General features: G+C 43.5%; 1 protein-coding gene across 1 annotated transcript in view; it reads left to right on the top strand.

Moving 5' to 3' along the window:
• LOC131285454 (uncharacterized) overlaps nt 1-22,066 on the top strand; it is a 127,894-nt gene that overhangs the window by 93,385 nt on the left and 12,443 nt on the right. Inside the window, exons 2-3 of the mRNA XM_058314310.1 lie at nt 5,402-5,715; nt 11,342-11,552. Coding sequence (XP_058170293.1) covers nt 5,402-5,715; nt 11,342-11,552 — 525 coding nt within the window. The remainder of the gene's footprint in view (nt 1-5,401; nt 5,716-11,341; nt 11,553-22,066) is intronic.

The following is a 22,066-nucleotide window of genomic DNA, read 5'->3' on the forward strand; positions in this document are numbered from 1 at the left end:
CGCGAGACATTCCTCGCGAAGCCTACCGATCTCTGGGGTCCACCAGAACATTTGTGGCCTGATGTGAAAGCCAGAAAGGTTGTTACGCTCCATTATCTCATCACATGCTCGCATAAGACCCTCCACAAGTCCCTCAGGGGAGTCCGCTGTCACCGGGAAGTTAGTGACCTCCAGCGCCAACTTGTACGCCTCTGGCTGAAATTGACGCATCTTCCACCGGTTACCTGACGTTCGTTGTCTGCTGTATACTGGTTGTACATGTTGGTGTGGAGGGCCTGCAGTCGCTGAGACGCTAGGCACGTCGAAACGTACGTACCGGTGGTCGCTGTACGAGTATCGATCGACTACTACGTACCAAGTTTCTGGGAGCGCCAATAGGTTTCTAGCGAATGTGACGTCGACTACACTTGATCTCGCCGCTCCGTTTCCGCAGAAGGTCGGGGTGTTTCCGCGGTTGAGCGTGATAAGTCCGAGGTGGTCAACCAACGCCAGCAACTCCTCTCCTTTCGGTTTGGTACGCGAGCTGCCCCACTGCTGATGCCACGCGTTAAAGTCGCCAGCTAGCACTATGTTTTGGTGTGCCCGAGCCTCGATTTCCACGGCCCGAAGGAACGATTGGAAACCGGTGATGGTCAAGCTCGGGGACGCGTAGCAACTCACAAATACCACGCCGCCAATTTGTGCTGCCACTATCCCGGGGGCATCACTCCAAACTCGCTGAATCGGGTGTGTTCCAGTAGCAATGATTGCAGCTTTGCCTGTGGTATCGACCGACCAGTTGCCATTGTTACCCGGGTAGCGGTAGATTTCGCAAGCCACCACTACGTCCACGCTCATATCTCTCGCTGTCTGTAGGAGCAGATCTTGTGCTGTCCTACTGCGGGCTAGATTGATCTGCAGCACCCTCAATCTAGCCGCGGGTCGCTGTCTGCCGTCTGCGTTTAGGGGGAGCATGGTGATGGTCCAGATGCACAGACTGGATCCCCCGTGATGTGGGATCGGCCGCAATCTTGGCACTTCGGTGGCGCTGTACAAGTCCGAGCCTTGTGCGCTGTTGAGCCGCAGCGAAGGCACAGGTTCGTCCTGTCAACTTTGCTTGTACAGCTCCTTGCTTGGTGGCCTCGATGATGGCATCTCACGCAGCGCTGCTCACTGACTGGAACTGGCGGCAGCTCTTTTACTACGCAACGCGTTAGTCCAATCGTCACGTATTCGTTTCGGATGTTTTCCATCGTTGCAGTGGGCACGCTAATCCTGGCACGTTGAAGACCGCTAGGGCTGCGCCACTGCGCAATGTCCTCAGGCAGAACCGTCACACCAAACACCTCAGCCATGGCAGTCATCGTGTCCTCGGGCGTTGCGAGCATGTCTATCCCGGAAACAACCGCCACTGTCCTAGGGACCTGCAGTCTGGCTTGACCCGCTTCCCCAAGTGCCTTCCGCACAATGCCCAGTGCTGTTGAGCCATCCGAGTTTCTCTTTAGGCTTATCCTGAGGACGTTATCTGATGCCCTGGTTGCCTTCAACACATGCTCGTTGATGAGCGGATCGCTACGAATCTGTTTGTACATATCCAAATAGGTTCTACCCTCAGGGACCGTTACTTTTATTTGAACGGGCCGAGTTTGCTGCTTCGACTTGCTGCTGTTCACAGCATGTTTCTGCTGCTGGTGCGAGGGCTGTTGCTGCTGCTGTTGCTGCTGCCGGTGTTCCTGCTGTTGCTGTTGCTGCTGACAGTGCTGTTGCTGCTGCTGTTGGTCTTGCTGCTGCGACTGCTCCTGGAGCTGGGAATCCACACCGCGCGGCTCCCCCGCAGCCGGGGGGGAATTTTTCCCTTGTTTTCGGTTTCGGTTTCGTCTCCCTCGTCTACCACGGGATCTCCCAGTTTCTTTTCCTGCCTGGGGAAGGCTCTCCGCGATCATCCTCTGTATCGCCGCCGTCGATTCGGTTATCAGTTCCCCCACGTTTAGGTTCTCTCTCCCTCTAAGCAATGCCTCCAACGACTGCCGGCATTGCCGCTCATGATCTAACTCCTTGGCCAGGAGTTCCACCCTCTCGCTCAGCCCATCTATTCTCTTAGTCAACGAAGAGATTATATCTGCTGTGGGGGAGATTTCGGCTGCCTCTACATTATCTTGGCTGCTCTTTGCCGGCGAAGAAACTGGCGGTGTGGCCGAATGTGCCTCTATACTCCCGGTCGGCGCTGCGGAGGACATCGGGTCCGTCAACCCAGCTTTATTAACCACTCGCGTGGGGCGCACCGGCAGCTTGCTTGTCGGCGGGTTGCCTGGTGGTTTCCCTGCCAGGCGGGTCGAGTATCGCGTCGCTTGTTGTGTAGCTGCCATTCAAATCCGCTCTCAACTTGGGCCCTCAGCAACGCCAGCACACTATTCCAGTCTGGGGAATTTCCGTTGGTGCAGATGTTCGCCTGCCACGCGCACACAAGCACACACACTCGCACTATACCAGACTGGGACTCGTGATTCCTCAGTCAAACACGATCAAACACGATCGAACACGCCGCTGAGTATGGCCTCGCTCGTGGCGCACTCGGTTTTTTTTTTTTCGGTTATTCTCTGTTTCTCTGTTCTTTCGTACGGGAGCTCCGTCAGAACACTCGGTTTTTTTTCGGTTATTCTCTGTTTCTCTGTTCTTTCGTACGGGAGCTCCGTCAGAACACGTCCGCTCGGTTCGAAAGCTCGACTGCGACTCTGCTGGCCTACACTGGAAACTGTGTCGAAAGACGGGAAAATATATATATTTCAAATCGTGAAAAACAGAGCACACCTTGTATTGTACAATGGCACAATGTTTGGCTCGTGGTAAAGTCTTGTCACATGTGTGTTCGTGTTAAACTTATAATCTACTTCACTCTTCCACCAACAATGCCATTTAGAGCTGCTGAACAAACGAAAAGTCTCTGGTTATGATCGCACCTACTTTAGCGATGTTGTTGGTGTCTCGGTGTAAATAAGGTTTTTATTCCTTATTTCTACATGCACCAGATACCCGCATATGACTGTTTGGCTTTTCTTATGAAGAGACAACGCTCGGGCTGGCTTAAACAAGTTACATAAATTAATTTCATTTTTGCTAGAATATAAAGTGACAAACAGTGACACTTTGGAAATTTTAGTTGAAGGAGCAACAAGTCTAAATATATCATATGTTTTGGTTGACTATCGTAAAACCAATCGATATATCCTGTAAAACATTTAGTACTTCTTAAGCAAATCAACTGAAAAACTTTACCCAACACTTACAAACGTGATGTTTTCTCCTGCTCTAACTTTATCCATTGTTATAATCACCAGATTAGCTTTAATAACGGTTTTTTAATCTCTTGTACTCACTACCTCATGAATTGGATAAATGCTTTGCATGTGCCTTTAATGTAGGGAAACATAATTTAAAATTCAAACAAGCGCGTCAATAACTTGTCCATGATTGGTGGCAACACGCATTTCATAAAGCGTACAATGTACTGTGTAACCGTCTTCATTGAATAAGTAGCCCTTTTCAATTATTCTACGCTTTTTATAGTAACCGTGATAGTACACCCTTAATTTACACTTAGTAGTTTCCTTGCGCACGAAACTGATTTTCTAGAATAAAAAACCAACACTTTCAGGTTTTCGTTCAATTTCACCATATGATGATATGATACGATGATATCATATGATGATGTAAAGTGATGATTGGCAGAGTGAAGTGGTTATTTCTAGTGTTGTGCTTAATTAATGTTTTGGCGAGATTAATTCATATGACTCTGTCACCTAAAATTTATTCAGATGGATTCATGAATCTTTGCGGATTCGAATCTTCAAAGCTTAATGAATCTTTTGAAACCTTTATGAATCTTCATGAATATTTCATGGATCTGCCATGAATCTCCCCGATTCTTTCATAGGTCTGGACAATGCGACAAAAAAAAACAAAGGACCCTCATTGGCGTGTCTTTGGGATTCATGAATCTCTTGGCGAAAGTTTTCATGATTCATCAAACCCTTATAAGGCAGAGATTCATTCAAATTCATGAATCTGAATCAGATTCACACAACTCTAGTATTTTCCGTTTGATATGAACTTCTTCTTCTTGGCGTAACGACTTTGTTGGTCATGTCTCCCCCGTTAAGGGTTTACGAGACTTTTTACCCTATGTGTACGTATATAGTAATGGTCAGTCCTCCCGTACAGGGGAGGGTTTGGTCTCAGTGAGGATTCGAATGATTTTGATATGAGATTCGAATGATTTTGATATATTTGGATGAAATATGAATTGTTCAAATTTTTTCGAGTCAAGTAATTGGAAAAGTGAAGTGGTTATTACCGTTGCAGAGTTATATTTTATTCCACCACGAACCTACACAAACTCGTCTAATACATTTTCTTATCTAACTTTTAAAAGTTGTAAAAAAATCTTTGATTGTAAGCATTTATTTTCTAACCCTCAATATATTCAACACAAAAGTGAATAAAAGAAAGTCTAATGAAAATATGATTAATGATGCTGGGAAACTTTTAACATTCCTGCCAAAAAACTGTTTAATCGTCGTGCCATTACTTTCGAGCCATTGCAAGGTACTACATTTCCAGGAACTGTTTCCTCCCTACGACGAAGGGAAAATTTAATTTATCCCCTGTCCCACGACGCCGGACACCACTGACGGATCATTTATTTCGAATGAAAAATGATTGTCCAGCGAATGTGTTGTATTATTTATTAGCTGCTACAACGGCGTCGAACAAGCGACCGGCGCAATCTGGACGCCACCGTGTCTTGCCCACTCCCCCCTTTCTGGTACTTCACATGTACTTTCGTGTTACTTCACGAAAGGGCAAGCCAATGTATTGCACAAACACTACGCAAACGCATCTTATCGCATATGGTCGAGTGGAAGTGGTGACGTTCGGTACGGTGTCCACGTCTCTTTGCAGCGGTAGCTGCTGATAGCTGGTGAAGATAAGACAGTTCCTGCTCGATAAAGGATTCATGACGATGTTTGTTGGTCTATGGGGCAACGGAGTAGACCGTGAGATGACGTGACGCGCCTAATGGAAAGCTGGTCCACGTTGCAATCGGTGAGCACGGGTTCCACTCCAGGGCTTCTTGTGTCAAAGGGTTTTCAGGTTGGAGAGTGGAGGGTATGGCGGTCGAAACATCCAACCGCAAACAAATACGATGCCATTATGCCAGCTTCCCGCCAGCGTCGAAACCGACCGACCACACCTCGCTAACTAATAAACCGCAACGGTCCAAACCCTACCCTTCGCATACATTACATGCCCTCCCATAATGCCCTCGTCGTGGGTCGCCCGCCGCCGGCGAGGGTGTGAAACAACAAGCAGTTTGTGGTTTGCGTGATCGATGTACTGAAACAATTTTCCTCTCCAATTACAGATATCACCAGCGGTGGCATCCAGCAGAGTCAGCCCATCGACGGGTATAAATCATTCCTCGAGACCAGCACGGCCCATCTGAGCGCGTACGTTGCGGCCGCCTCGATAGCGTCCTCGGCGCAGGGTGGCTCGGTGGGCTCGGCGACGTCCCACCATCAGCAGCCGCAGCAGCAGCATGTCCAGCCGCAATCGCTGGTCCAAGCCGGAAAGTGGGAGGATCCCTACTTCGACGACACGACGCCGAGGAATGTGACCGCGCTCGTCGGCAAATCCGCTTATCTGAGCTGTCGTGTGAAGAACCTGGCCAACAAAACGGTAAGATCCAGCTGCTAGAAAACATCCCCTCCCCACACAAAGTGCATTGGAAGTTCCACGGACCGAAGGTGTGCCAAAGGGATGGGGATTCCGGCAACTCCTATCAGGCTCATCAGGGCGATAAAAGGGAGGATTACAATGTCACTCTGGTTCGGTCGAACGACAGCACAACGCCCAATTCTATCCGGTCGGGTGGCAAGCTTAGCTGGAACTTGGTTCGGTTGCATTATGTCGGTGGGTTACTAATTCGCCCTAGATTCTGACGGACGGAGTCCCTGATCCCTGGTGGTATGAAAACACTGGCGATGGTCATTCTGTTGTCATTCTTAAAACATCCAACAAATGAACGCTGACACGGGACTAACTCGCGCCGGAATGGACACTTTTCCCAGCGTTGATCACTGCTTTATGAGCTTTATGCATATGAGACTCGCAGTGTGCTGTCGTCATGGTGTCAATTTGAGTTCGAAAATAAATCACCTGTACATGATAAATGTTTGTTTATGGAGAATTTGAGCTATTTTGATAAGTCTAAAGGTGCAGATAGATGATAGCATTTTTTGTTCGTCGGAAACTTTCATTCGTCTTCATTTCAGTTGACTGAAAGTTTCCGAATTCATCTTGCGTTTACACAACTCACAACAAAGTAACGCCAACTAACTGTCAACTGGCAATGATGAGCCGGTAAACAACCTCTGTAGAATTGTAAACGAGATGTATAATTGTTTCTATAAAATTAGTATTAATACTCATTTAGCGTTGTGGATCATGCGAGTGAACTTAAATCGCATAAAAAGACGCTGTTTATTTGGTTTAACGATCCTTCTAAACGAATTTATAGTTTTGACTCCTTCTAAAGCAAGCGTGAAACACATTTCATTGCTGTAAAGCAAGCCGTAGACGTTACATATTAATCTGCACAGATGTTTGACGTCTACAGCCTTTCCTTAGCTCTTTCCAACATCCCTCGAGATATTCGGGATATCTGGAGGGATGTTTGACAGACGATGGGTACGAGAGAACAAAGCAAATCTGTAGACGTCAAAGATCTGCACAGATTAATATGTGACGTCTACGGGCTGCTTAAAATAAATTTCTAGGCTGGCTACCTAAAGTGAAATTTTAGTTGGGCAAATAAAATTGCTTGTTCATTTCGTGTTTTGACAAGAGTAAAATGAATGTTTGACGGTTGCTGTTAAGGAACCGAAACGAACGAAAGATGCAGTCGTTTAAAACCACTTCAATAGTGCTTGGTATCAAACGTTAACCACAAAAGTTTTTTTGTTCGTGATTTTTTAACGTGGGTGTTGCGGCCTGCAACAGTTTCTCGGTCCAATCTTATTTTCTTTCAATTTATCTTTATTCAACACGTTTTTATAAACACTTGTCCCTATTTTATTTTCTTATCTAGAGCGACAATGGATGGTTAAAAAATGTACACGTGTTAGTTTTGCTTCTGTTCTGAACCGAAAAATGTCATCACGTGTCCCGGCTGGAGTTCCTTTTTATTATTATTATTATTCTTTATTCAAGATTCAACAGGTGAATTACCCCAATGAATCGTCAGTTTTAACAAATAGTTTACAAAACAATCTTCAGTTAACATTTATAACTAATTACTATGCCAACATTGGACAAGTGATTCCTTAACAGTAACAGAGGTTCGGTTAAAATCTATTCTATTGCTAAACTTATTCACAGAACGACACATTGCGAGTATCGGAGCATTTTCAGCGTACCTCGTTGTAGTAGGATTCACATATAGGAACTCATTATTACGCGTAGAATAAACAGGAACACGAACAGGACATTGACTCAAAATATATGGTGCATCAATTTCACCAGTCAGCAATTTGAACAAAAACATGGCTTGAGCCACACCTCTCCTATGCTCAAGGGGTTGCCGACCGAGAAGCAGGCAACGAGTCTGGTAATCAGGCAGAGGGCCGCTAGTCCACCAAGGAAGCCTACGTAGGGCGACGCGAGTAAATTTACGCTGAATGGACTCTATCCTCTGGTTCCAGACGTCGTAATAGGGAGCCCACAAAACAACATTAAATTCAAGTATTGATCGTACCAGCGCCGCATATAAGGATTTAAGGTACACAGGGTCAGAGATTTCCGTAGAGTTCCTTAAAACAAAACCTAACGATTTGTTAGCCTTACTAATAATATGCTCATAGTGCTCACGAAATGTCAAACTAGCGTCAAGTATGGCACCAAGGTCACGTACAGTAGTACACCTGTTAATCTCTTGACTATCGAGCACATAAGTCTGAGTGTAAGGATTTTTACGCCGATGGAAACTAATCACATAACATTTATCCACACAAAGTTGTAGCTTATTAATATGGCACCAATGAGTCAGTTTATGTATCACAGATTGAAGGCGGTCAGTGTCGCTAGGGATTTGCACTTCGTTGAAAATTTTTACGTCGTCAGCATACATCAGCACAGAATCCCACTGAAGATATCGCGGCAGGTCGTTAACAAATAATACAAAAAGCAGAGGACCCAAATTGCTGCCTTGGGGCACTCCAGAGTCCGCAATAAAGGAACGTGACACAACTGCCCCAATCTTTACCCTATACACTCGATTGCACAAATACGACGCTAGCCAAGAAATAAAGTCATTGGCAATCCCTAAATGACGCAGTTTAGACAGTAACACTTGGTGATTAACCCGATCGAACGCTGACTTGAAGTCCGAGTACACAGCATCAACCTGGTTTCCTTGCCCAAAAGCCGCAATACACTACACTTTTATCTTCTTTTCAGCCGCGTCCGTCAGCTGGTCGTCTCTCTCTTGGATCGACCCTACGGCCCTAGACAAGCTAGCGGACGCGGCTTATCACCACTACTACTACCCAACCGGTAAACTTTGAACTGCCCGAACGGACCGTTGTTTTCACAACAGTGGATTTAAACTGATAAGAAAACGCTCCAGGAATAACCAACTACCAACATGCGTAAACTAACCGATAAGAGAGGCTGATAAGCTTACAAACCAAACCCACCAAAGCCCGAAAAAAACGAAAAGTGCATTAAATAGAATTGTTTTGTATATTTGAAAATTATAAAAAAAAAACTGCATTAGCAAAATGATATCAAAAACTGGTTAAACTAAGTAGGTTTCAAAAGTAGGTCGAAGAATGGCCTTTAAAAATGTTTAATTCCTACGCTTGGCTCCTTTTCATTTCGTTCTTCTAAAAACTGCTCCCAATCGTCATTTTTGCTCTGGCATGTCTTTTGCATCATAAATGATGAAGCCCTTTTCCCAGGAGCACTCATACGGAATGATTTAAATTAGCTTCCGTACCGAACAAACTGACGGACCGAAAGCGGCCGACTGCCGACCCACACAAAATGGCAACGATCGGGAAAACAATGCTGGCACGCGCATTATTTGCAAACAGGTGACTCGACAGAAAACCCCAAAATTTATTCATTTTCCCACCATATGCTGTCGCGCGGCCCATGGGGAAATTTTTCCCGACCGCCCTTAATGATTCCCGCAGGGTGTTGCTACATTTCGATTAATTTTCCCACCAACCGCACACACCAACACACAATCAGCACAAAGCGCTGGCCAACCCTTCGACCCCCTTGCGGCTAGCGAGGAAAAATAAACATTCATTAACGGAAAGACAAATTAATTTGCTTACCTTCTTTCCCGCCAAGGCTCACAAACAGGCAAACAAACAAACAAACGAGCCAAATTATCCTGCGTTTCCTGCGACTGGCGGGAAAGTCGGAAAAAAGAGCCTCGATTTTCTCCCGGGTCACCAAGGGCCGGAGCTCACCGGGTCCGACTTTTGAGTGCTTGCGTTAATTATGCAACCTCCGCATAAGTCAACCCCGAAGGATTCCCCTGCCACCGCTTTCCGCCTGTCGGCAACATAAAAATGATCCAAAAATTCGATTGTTTTCGTCCAAAACCGTACTCCAAGCCGGGGAACGCTAGAAAATGGCCCCCACCTCGAAAAGAGTGGCCGAGGCGAGTGGGATCTTGGGTTCATAAATTTTCCTCCGGCGGCAATAATTAACAGGTCGCCTTGGCGTCGATAACGCTGGCTGGGACGAATTATGGCGGCCTCCCTCCCGGAAGTTCCGGAAGGACACTTTACTGCCGGCGGTTATCTATCACCGCGGACCGCTTTTGTTGCTAAAACCGCCCATTCGGGGGTCATTTCGTTCCGTTTTATTTTTCCACCCAACCTCTGATCCACCACCCAAAACTCTCTTACATTGGACGCGTTATCAGCTTTTAAGACCCGCCGTAGTTTAGTGCACATCGATCGCGCAGGATCATCAAAGAAATGGCCTCTCCTCACACCTACTTCTGTGCGTAATTATACCTTTCTAACGACGCCATAGCTGCACAAGGTTTGCCTCTAGAGTGAGCACCCGCCCACCGACACTGCCGTGGGAAAAGTTCATCAAAACAACCTTTTAAGGTGCAGTCAAATTTATGAGTCGGTCGGAGGGTTTCTAAATGATGTCTCTTCCGCCACTCTTCGGAGCCTGTGGCCTTTGAAAGTTTAGTGCCAAGCTGCCAAGAAAGGATATTATTATTTTTTTATGATTGATATCGGAACGGTGCCGTCGGAAGAAGGTCCATCATTTTGAATTAGGAGCAATTAGACAGTTTTACATTTTTTGGTGGTGATCAAACAGTAGGAAACTTCCTTGAACCGATTTGAAATTCCTAGAAATGAATAACATCGATGATCTGTTTCTTCTACACTTTTCCTTCGACCAACGAATGGTTCAAGAACCGTTTATGTGATTTAAAATAAATTACAAAGTTTCCCCTATGGATTCATGGGAAAACTTTCCTTCCCGTTGGAGAATGGTGCCAAGTGTATGGATTGAGATATTTTGAGACCAGAGGAAAAGTTAAACTTTTCCGTTGCGTAGCTATAATCCATGTCCCTAAACTGGACAGTACCCAATCCAACGAAGCTTGGGGAACTTAAGAAAGTCTTTGAAGGGACGGCTAAAGAAATCCGTAGGATTCGCAACAGAATCTCTCTGTTCTGGCGCTTGTTGGACATTAGACAAAGCAAGCTGGGGTAGGAGATGAATCCAGAATGAGAGAAAAAAAGCTCCTCTAGGCAGCTGTTTCCTTCCACAAAGTCCTCAAGATGGATGGGCGCTTTTAGCAGCGCTCCATCAAGGGGCAACAAATTTAAACACGAAAAGGTCGATTTTCGCCTCTTCAAATCCTGGCTGCTTCCACGGCGGGGAAGGGGACAGATTTAGTATTCATAGCAATCGATGCTGGCAGCGATCCGGTCCGAGGCAGGTAGCGAACGCTCCTCGAGAGCGCTGGGAAAGCTATCGAGAAATTATTAAGGAATCGTCAAACCTTAGCCAGCACCGAAGTCACAACTTTGGGGGCAGGGTAAGGTCCTACCGAAAGCTGGCCGAACCGGGGCCCCCGGAAAGCCATTATTCTGCGCCATGTTTGTGCGGGAGGCCACTTTGAATAATCAAATTAAATATTTACCCACGACGAACGCATTTCTCATTTCATGCTGCGCGCTCCTCGGATTGGCTCTGATGGAATGCCGGGTTTGGCAAATGGGATTCCGTGCTACTGCTGCTACCTCGCGCGTTCCAGGTCTCGTGGATTCGGCATCGGGACATCCACATACTCACCGTCGGCAGCTACACGTACACGTCAGACCAGCGGTTCCAGGCGACGCACCACAAGAACACCGACGACTGGACGCTCCAGATCAAGTGGGCCCAGAAGCGGGACGCCGGCATCTACGAGTGCCAGATATCGACCCAGCCGGTGCGCAGCTACTTCGTGACGCTCAGCGTCGTCGGTAAGTATGGCGAACTTGTTCTCGTTTTTCCTTTCCCATTTTTTTGATCATTTGCATATCTTTGAAGCGTGTTCGCAAGAATGACGGTGCTTAATGTAAGAAGCTAATCTTTTGAAGAATATTTAAAATCGTTCCCTTGTCACCATGAAAGAAGACTGTTTTCATTTCATTCTAGACGCAACGCGTCGCTTTCAACTAATTAACGAAAGTAAATAACGTGAACAGTAAATTATTTATATTTTATTGATGTTTTTACGAACATGTTCTACTTAAATAATCATTTAAATTATTCTGTGTCCTTTTTACATTGTCCAATTACATTGCAACACATCCCATGAAAGATTTGACATCATTACCAAGTTTACAACGATATAGTTTATATATTTCGACTAGCTTGACGCCCCGTCAATGCTCGACGAAGAAGAGGTTGGGAAAAGAATTATTGTTTTTTTACTCCTGACTTGAGGTTTATGTTTTAATTTGATAGTTACAATAACAGGATATTCCATTGATTACCCGTGTTGTATAAACCCTGTTGTATAACATTTGATGAATACACCTTGACATATGTCGTTGTCATAGGATTACAGTAGTTGTCAGAATGCATACATATGAGGATTTGGGGTTATTTGAATTAGAACTATGTTTGAGTCTAAATGTTGGTTAATATTAATGATAACCCCGTAATTGCTACGAATGTTTGTATACCTTGTTTTACCTAAAACTTACAGAAAATTGTAGACAACCTTTGGTTCATGCAACACAAATAAAGATTTTGTACATTTCCCAAGTAACATTTCCAAGACCTATTAGACTTCAACAAGTTTTATCAATGTTTTAACATGGGTGTACCAAGTCCAATTGGTTTTATAGAGGTTTCCTAGCAGGCAAAATAGTTTTAATAATTTTGGCATCCTTAAAACCTTTTGAGGATAGCTATAAAACCGCTCATTAAGTCTAAAATCTTAGTAGACTTGAAGAGTCTGTAAATACGCTGTTAAGTCCTTCTTAAAACCTTCTCTTAAAACCAATCAGTGATTTTTGGTCTAGAAAAGGTTTTAAGGGATGGTTTTTACAACGTTCTGTAGAGTGGGCCCTCTTACACTTAAAACGGGTTTATGAAGGTTTTATCACAACCTTTAAGATATTTTACTCTTCAGATGAGACTTAATGATGAGCATGAACAACAACGTTAGAACCATGATAAAACTTAAAATGTTACTTGGGTTTTGAGATGTGTTGTTTTTTACCAAAAAGTGAAAAATGTGTACATACTTGTTTTGTTTGTGTAAGTAAATCTGTAAAATGATGTTATCAAAAAAAAAAAGATCTTCAATCTTCAACAAATTTGTCGAATGTTTCAGAATCAGCATTTCAGCATTTTCAGTCTACACAAAACTCTACACATAAATAAAATGCTAAAATATATAATGGATAAAGTTTTAATAAACACAAAATTTGCGCCATTTCACTCTTGTGGAATGTTTGAATCACCTTGTTAGTTTATCGATTTGTTTCAGCTTGAGAAACATCTGACTCATAAGCAAACAGAACTAAAATCACAAGGCCACAAAGCTAGTGTTACTCAACTTTCCCTCCGAATGGTGGCGCTTTCGATATTTGGCTACCGTGACCCTGGAACCGATCACGCACGTAGCGCTTCGCTCGAAATACGAAATTATGCAAATACATATCCTGAACGGTTCGGGCGCCTGTCGGATTCGGCTCGGTTGAGCTGTAATTGAACCAAACAAAATTATAATTGTTGTTTATGCCCGTCCCATCATCCCCGGGTGGTCGGTTTCCCGGTCGTAGGCTTTGCTTTCGGTGTAGAAACTTGGCGTTTCGCCTCAGGTCCCTTTAAGCCACCCCTTTTCTCTTCCGAACGCTACCATTTACTTAAAATGAAACGAACGAAGCAAAGTGTAACCAAATTGAGACGCTCGCTTGTTTTGGGCAAACAATCAGCATTATTGACCGGACTTGTTCAGTTTTCACTTCCGCGCCGTTCGCATCCCCTCCGGGACCTGTCCGATGCTTGCCATCGATCCTCCGGGATATCGGGGTTCGATTACGAATTTGGCAAACCCTCGGTTAATCTTCGACACCGAGCCCGCCGGTACCCGCCGGTAAGCTGGACACGTCGGATTTGCATTGGAAAGCCGGAATTCCCAGCTCGACGGACCGGAAGCGGTGTAATTATGTCAATCAACCACGTTTCGATACATTTAAGCGAATTATGTGCCCGAGAGTTGGGTGGATACGGAATAGATTTGAATTCTATTAGAATTTTATTCCAAATCACAAACACGGAGTGGCAGTCTCTCTTCCTACTTCCAACAAAATGGCGTAAAAGGAGGTGAGGAAACTTGCTTGCAGCAATTAGTGGGGCTTGCATTAGCGATGGGGATTTGAATAGCGATGAGTTAATTATTCACCATTTTGCAAATGCAATCGCTCTCGGGGGAGAAAGTATAATCCGAGACCGGAAGGAGGACGGATGGTCCCAACATGAGCTCGTGCATAAACATGAAAACCGCATGCTTCATCATGCACCGTAGGCATTAACACTAACGGCAAAATATTGATGTAAAACTAACGAGTGCAATTACTGTTTGACAGAAGTAAACTCTCAAACTATGTTTTAATATGTGTTCACATACTTTCGGAAATAGTAGAAGAAGTAGATGTAACATAGGCTTTCACAAAAAAAATTACCATCTTTTAGCTCATAAAAATATCTCTAACATAATTCAATCGTTGAAATTATCACACTCTCTGTTTTGCTAAAAACCTAAATCATGAATAGTAAATTTGTGGGTAGATAAAATTAAATTTAAAGTAAACAAAACTTGTTCAATGCTTGCTGTATGTTTCTAGATTTGCTTATTTTCATTTTACCTTTTCGAAAATAAACCACCATACTGTGTTTAGTTTCGATTGAAAATCGTTTATATCACTCTATCGTTCTATCGGGTCTGATACAAATTGTTCGTCTTTGTTCCTTCACTTGATGAAGCCTTCGAAAGTATGTTGTCCTTGTGTCATACCCTTTTTCATTGAATCGAGTTCAACTCGTTCTGCGATCGATCTTCTCAGCACGACTTTATTTGGAATTGTGCCTCCGGTTTCCGGAGAAGCACCTTTCATTCGTCTTCAATCGATTCAGTTTCGTTATTCCCATGAATGTATTTGGTTTCGTTTTTGACAGATAAAACACAAAACCACCTTTTTACTAGCACACGTTAGGAGAGTAGGGTAGGAAAACTTTACGTTGATGATGGCAGGTAGAATCAAGCTAGAGCAAACTCTAATATCCTCTTGCTTTCTTCACTCCTGGTGGCTGATTTACGAATGCTGATGAGAGCTACCATTGATTGGATGATTGCCGAGCGTTGATATCGCTCTACGGGGAAAATAATTTTTCCTTCCAGGTGCTTGCATCCTATCGCTGGCAGCGTTATTTTATTCCCCCTCGCTCGAAAGTTCCTGATCTTGCACCATCATTATCGTCGTTTTTCGCTATCGCAAACCTGTTTTCGATTGTGGTGTAATCAGGTTGATTTTATCTTTCCTCTGCTTTGGAAAAAGTTGAGAAAAACGTTCCAACTTATTTTTCTCGCTCTAATGTTTTCCGCTCCACCAGCAGCTACTGCCACTGTTGGTCGTCTTCGATATGCTATCGATTTTAAAGCCGAACGATGTAAAGGTGCCGGGACGCGGAAACCGACGAGAAAAGCCTCCATCGCCCCGCCGTGGACGCATTTTCAAGGGTACTCTGCACGGGCGATTTAGATGAAATGCAAACAGGTTTATGCGATTTTCAAAAGCCTGCCCCACCATCGCACACTCTTAAAACCCTCTTGACACCTTATTGTTTGCCGGAGGGGTCTTTCTCCGCACGTTTCGTGAGCCATTACAGAGGGGGGAGAAGAAGCGGAGGGTCGCTGTTTGTGATGGGAAATCGAACTAAATTGTTTGCCCCGGCGTCGGCAAAACAAACCGAGATCCGCTCAATCCGCACGCCGTGAAATGCTTCGGATCGGACGGGCTTATCGGCAATTGATGGGTAGATAAATTGAACAAATTTGCCTTCGAGTCGAGTTGGATTTCCGGCGACGATCGTACGAGTGTTCCTTCCGGTTTCGGGGCGATGGGTCCGGACGATTTGTGAGCCAGGCAGATGGAAGGAGAAGTTGAGTTGGAGTATTGAGAGGTTATCTAAAATGCTTCCTTATTGATTAGTTTTGGGTGCAATAAATCGGAGAGGTTTTGTTCATAAACTAAATAATCTGCTGAAAAGGTAATAATTTGGTGTTTCTTGAAATGTGGTTTATAAGGGTTTATAATTTGATATATCGAATAATATTATTCGACTCGATATTTTACATAATGTAATTTGTGTTTTGTGTTGTTTTATTCTTTGCAATTTCATTGTTTAGATATAGAGCTTATTATCGACTCTTCATATGTTATAATCGGCCGTACACAGCCAGTTTAGACAAAAGTTTTAATATTTTAATTTAGTTTAGATTTTCTATTAATAAAGCGATACACACTCTTAAAGTTTTTTTTACAGCTTCTTATAGTATTTTTAATGTAAGTTTCGAAAATCTTTTTTAAAATCTCGAAAATCTCTTTTAACGTTAGTTAGAAAATTTTAATTTTACTTGTGAACCTTTTGAACAATATTGCTACTGATTTACTGCAAATTTAATTTAAATTACCGTTTGTCACAGTAGTTTGAAGAAGATTTAAGGGCACTACTGAGTATATTAATGTTAATAGAAGATCCATTTCCAGACGCTGTTAGTATCCCTGCATTTTGAGAATGTCCACCGAAAATGAATTACCAAATATAAATTTGTTATACAACATTGAACAAGATAAATGGTTTCCAATGCATTTATATATTATTTTATGTCCTTATTTGAGATTTATTAATTATCATTCTTCTAATACCAATATCGCAAAGTGAATCTTTTTTGCGTATTAATATTATTTTCTATTCAAGATAATGTATACGCTTTACGTAAATAATAGTTCTCGGTATTTCATGAGACGAAGATTCGGATTAACCGATGAAATCTTCCTCCTCTTGTATCTTGGAAACACGAAGGAAGTGAGGTTTTAAATAGCTTGGCTCTACAACGACTCCCCTGTCAGAGGTTCTACGTTCCCTGCTTGCGTTTTATCGGTTCAGTGAACTATTGTCTCCGGTGGAATGAAACCATCCGGAAAAGTCTCCCGGAGCGCTGTAACAATTGAAGAACATTTCGAAAGTTGAAACGGAAAAGTACCCTGTCTCCGGCCGTCAACGATTTCCAGGGAAATATATCATTTTCTTTCTTCGCCTTGCTCTTCGTGAAGCTAAGGACACTTTCGTACAGCCCGAGGACCCTACTCCTACAAAGGCACCGGAAGGTCGAGCAATTTTCACACCGATGCGGCGTAAGAAAATCGGCCGGCGCACAGGAAGTCTCGCACCGTTCCGTCGCTCCGAAGCGGGAACCGGCGGCGGAAGCAAAAGGCAAGCGCTTTCGGGTTCAGCCGACGATGAAGATCCAAGCGGCCACAAAAGGTTCGCGTTATTTATGCATCGAAACATTCTTTAATTGGCGAGCTCGTTACGTTTTCGGGGCGAACAGAGGAAGATAATTTTTCGGTGGTTTCAATGCGGGAGAGAACACTGTTGCATCCGGATACCCGATCGTACGTCCGGGTTTTCCGGAGCTGGGCTGAAGCCGAACTACCGATGGTGGCGGTGGTTACAACCTCTATGAGCCATCAAAACCATTCGCAGCCCGGACGTCACCACACTCGTAGGCGGATGCGTGGAGGAAACTTTGCCGACGCAACTTTCACCTAAATCATCGTAAATTTCCCGACAAGAACTCCCGGTTTCAATTATTTGTCGCTATTTTTCTCGACTTCGCACATTCACGCATCCGGTGGCACATGTGCGTACATTTTATTGTGTGTTTGTGTAGTGTGTCGAATATGCGGGTGTATGTTGTTCACTATTTGCTACCTAGGAAAAATGGTCTTGCGTGATGGATTCTATACAATTTTCCCGAAACCACAACTTCCGATTCGGTGAAGCATTTCGAAAACTTAGGAAAAGTTTGTGCGTGAACGATGCTGAAACCTCTTCTTAGGCAGGATAATTTTCATTCTTTGGAAAGGAAAGAAAAATAATCAGCATCTCATGCAAGGATTATATTTTAGTTTCGACAAGCTTGTGGTAATAAAAAGCATAGACTCACTTGTTTCAAGCTACCTCCTTGTTATATGCCTTGTTCTCCGCAATGAATCACTCTTCAGTGAGTTGTGAAATATATATGCTCATATATCTTTTTTTATTAAATGATCTTCAAGTTATGGTTCGGTACATTTGATGACAATTTGTAACCTGTGGGACCTCCTTGCAAAGTGTGGGAACTCCTGCAGGAAAAGAAACACGTTAAACCAATCCCGCAAGGCAACGCCCGTCGTCGTGCGACATTTGCCTTTTGACGTGGTTGACGAGTGAAATTGGCAGAATGGAACCGTCAGCCGCCATTAGGCGGGATTTTAACACTTATTGCCGGAAGTCAAAAATGATATGGAGGAGGAGGGGGGGATGAAGAAAAGTCAGGCGCCAAGGGAAACGGCCATTAAATTACACACATCCCGGGAACGTTTTGTGCGGGTGAAGATAATAAGGCATCAAAGTGAAATTTTGCCGAGCGAGATGAGACCCGGACTCGGATGCCACGAGGGCGAAATGGTGGCAATTAATCCAGCGTGCCGTGTTTCGCGGTCCCTTGGCGCCCCCAGTCCGTCGTCGTGGCCTTGTGGCTGCTCCGGCTGGCGTTTGGTTGGTTCGAGGTTAGCGGCACATTTTACAACAAAAATGAGCGGAGGAAGGAGGAGTGTTTTTTCGGTAACATTCTACACTCCTGCGTAATTGCTTAATCATTTTAATGACTTAATCGCTCGTTTCGCTGCGTCGTAGTGTTGAAATAATGCGAGAAGCAATAACGTTACTTGGGATCACACATGGGAGTAGCGGGGGCACCAGAATCATAGGGTGACGGAGGGATAAGAAGAGGAGAAAGCTTTCGGGACCATCATCTTTAACGACTTTGCAAGAGGAATATTTATTTGTTTAAAAGAAGATTTCTTATGTGTGACAAATTTTCTTCAATTATTTCATGATCCTGCCATTCGTTACTAACATTGTATTTATTGAAGATTTTTTCTGTTGAACTTACGCTAAGAAGGTCATTTGTTTATATCTTCTAATTTTCCAAAGTTTTCGAATACATCCGCACCTTTCCGGGTATTATCTTGAAGTACATACATTTCCAGTGTCGCTTTAATTTTAAAAACATACATACACACATATGTATTTTTTTACTTCATTTATTAGATACCAATTTGCATGTAAAGTTAAATTATGATATTAATTGATACGTTATTCCCTCTCCATATTACTTCCAAATATTTTTCCAGCCTTGCATCTCAAACATTGTATTTACCTTAATGTAAATTTAAATAAAAAGAGGAAAACTTGTTGGAAAAAACCTTAAATGCAATGAAAAATGTTAGGTAGAATAGATTTTAAAAACTAGTTTTACTAGCCTTTCCTAACCCTACTACGACTTATTATATTTATTTACATTGTCACTGGTTTTACTAAGTGGAACCGATTGAAAACTCGTTTCTTAGAATTATTTAAATGTGTACTATACTGTGTATGGTAGTTGTTGCTTAACTGCTTGCTGTTGATAGTAACGATGTTACATGCGTTATGCTGTATCAAGTTGGAACGTTAATTAAAGAAGTTGGTTTTGAATTCTTTACAATTCCATTATGTGAGTTTTTGACATGGAGTTTATTATTGGTGTTGCATATGTTATAACCAGCCGGACATGTGTAGTGTAAAGCAATATTTAATTTTTTCAGTTTAGTTTAGATTTAATTTAGATATTAATAAAACTGTTCAAACTCTCGAAAACTTGTTCACGCCTCATTATAGCATTTTCTTTTGTCTAACATCAGTCCGAGACGTTTAGCTTCTTTTTGCAAGGAATATTAAAGTCATCGATATTAAGTTCACTATTTGGGAGTTTATGTTGATATACGAACCTTGTAATAAATAAATACAATAACTTTACTACTGATTTAACGCCATTTAGTTTTAGTTTCTATCAGTCACAGTATTTAGAAAATGATTTCAGGGCTGTATTGAGTTTTTAAGTGCTAGAATTATACTTTTTTCCAGACAATGAATTGTTTGCATCCCTTGCCGTTTATTTTTGTCTAATTCTTGTCCAACCTAATTAAACTATTCCTGTTGCATACTTTGCATCAAATTCAATCCATTTCCGATGAAAGGCGCTTAGTGAAAGATGCCTTATGAATTAGAAAAAATGTTTCCAGAACAACCAACGTATTAAAATAAAAGTGAATTATTTTTGATCCTTTAGAATACGCTTTGTGTTTTCTTCTGCTGAACAATGCTTCGGCCGTACACTCACAATATAAAAAAGTTACATCTGCATTGTTAATTTCTTTGAAATTGTAAACTGTTCATAATCGCATGGTAGACAAATGAAGAATTCACCCAAAAGAAAATGAATTATGCATGCTTTTGATTTGCGTTCGGATGGAATTCCGGACATTGTAAAACGGTCCGCGCCAAATGGTCGCTTTCCCTCGCACAGTTTGTGGCAAACGCGGTTGGAAAACTTTTTTTTTCCCTGTCTCCGCGTCCCGGTCAGGTCTGCAACAAACTGTACGATCCACGAAACTTTTCCATTTTCGGTACAATTGTTTCTTGCTCGCAGCAGGACACCCGCCGAGCGGGAGCAGTCGACCGAAGGGAACTCGCGCAAATTGTGCAGAGAATATGGAAAATAATTACTTCTGTCCATTAAACTTCTGCCCGAAGGGGGTCCGGGACTTCAGCCGGTTCGGGGTGTATCTTAACTGTTTCTTGTTGTTTTTTTTTCATTTGACTCATTATTTCGGGAAAGATTGGGATTCTGCAACGGACACTCTTATCTCCGGAATGATGGTTTGATTAATTTGCCGAATGTGTATGTGGTCTCGTGAGGAAAAACCTGTTCCATCGGGAGCAACGAACGCGTTATTCGGCGCGACTAAAACATACTCCGTGCCGCTGCGTTTGTCACAACTGTTATGCAAATTGTTGCGAAAGAATATCTTGTGAAATATGATAATCTGGTAATTACTAACCTAACCTTGTCCGCCCTTGCCGGTCGCCCCTTCGCCGGGGGTGTCGGGGCCGGGTCACCCGGGTCAGTTCATGCACTCGAAACGAACGAACATCGTCCGGTGAGCATAAAATAAAACACACCATAACGGAGCACACAACTGAAGGAAGCGCCGGCTCGCGCCTAAGATTTCTCCGGACCCGATAAGGCGAAACGAAACGCCCAAATGGCGGTCGGTCGTCGTGTGGCCAACGTCGTGTGGTGGTGAGCCCCGGACGGGCAGGCAAAATTATTACATGAAAGTTATAATTTATGAACGACGCTGGCAAATGGGGCCCCGGGTCCCAACAATGGTCACAGCGTGAGCCTGATAATACCGTTGTAGTCGCGTTGGAAGAGTCTGTGTCGGAAGGAGCAACAAAAAAAAAAAAAAAAAGAAACGAAACGGAACGCCCCGAAAGCGATCCTTTGGGTGGCGAATTTCCGGTCCGAAAAACAGGCCAACTGGGGCTCATGGTGGAGTCTCGTCTCGGCCTGCTAAGATGTTGTACTTCGTTTTTGGGTAAACATTCTTGAATATTTATTAAAGCATCGAACCCTGCGCTAAGCGGCCTTCCGTTACGGGTATTCATGTTTTTTGCGGTGCCTAGTTAGACATGACTAATTCCAGGATATATTGCCACCGGTTGTTTCGTTTTATTCTTGGTCATGTTTTTTTTTCCTGTTCGTTTTCTATTCCAATTCCACTCGCAAAACATTTTCTTCGGCAAACTCGTTCCGATGGAAATAAACGATTTCCCGACCAACTGTATTAAGTTTCCTCCGTCTACCCAGTGCCCTTTCCGTGTGGTTTATTTGTTGTTTCTCCCATTTTCATACACCTCGTCGACGACCAAGAGTTAGGAACGGAACCCGCCGAAAGGGTTTCCGTGTCCGTGTATCGGAACGGGAAGCAGTAATTAAATGTAACATGAATCGAAATGACCCCCAAATGGGGACGGAAGTCATGCTTTTTGACGTGACCGTGGGGTAAAAGGGTGGGCAGGCAAAAAAAAAATCGACAAACTTCGTGTCAAAGGGAAATTTCTACCGCTTGTTCCGCATGTCCCGTGTGAGTTGGTTCCCAATAAAAAAGGAAAAAAAAGTACGCGGAAAGCCCTTATCCGTTTAGCAGGTGCATGGATTAGATTGCTTAATTAAACTACTAACAAGTGTGGCAGCAAAAGGTTGTTGATGAGTGGACTCTTTTTTTTCTCGTCCTTCCCGACTCGCAAACAGTGATGATTTGCG

Source organism: Anopheles ziemanni, chromosome 3 (assembly GCF_943734765.1).
Source record: "Anopheles ziemanni chromosome 3, idAnoZiCoDA_A2_x.2, whole genome shotgun sequence".
NCBI lineage: Eukaryota > Metazoa > Arthropoda > Insecta > Diptera > Culicidae > Anopheles > Anopheles ziemanni.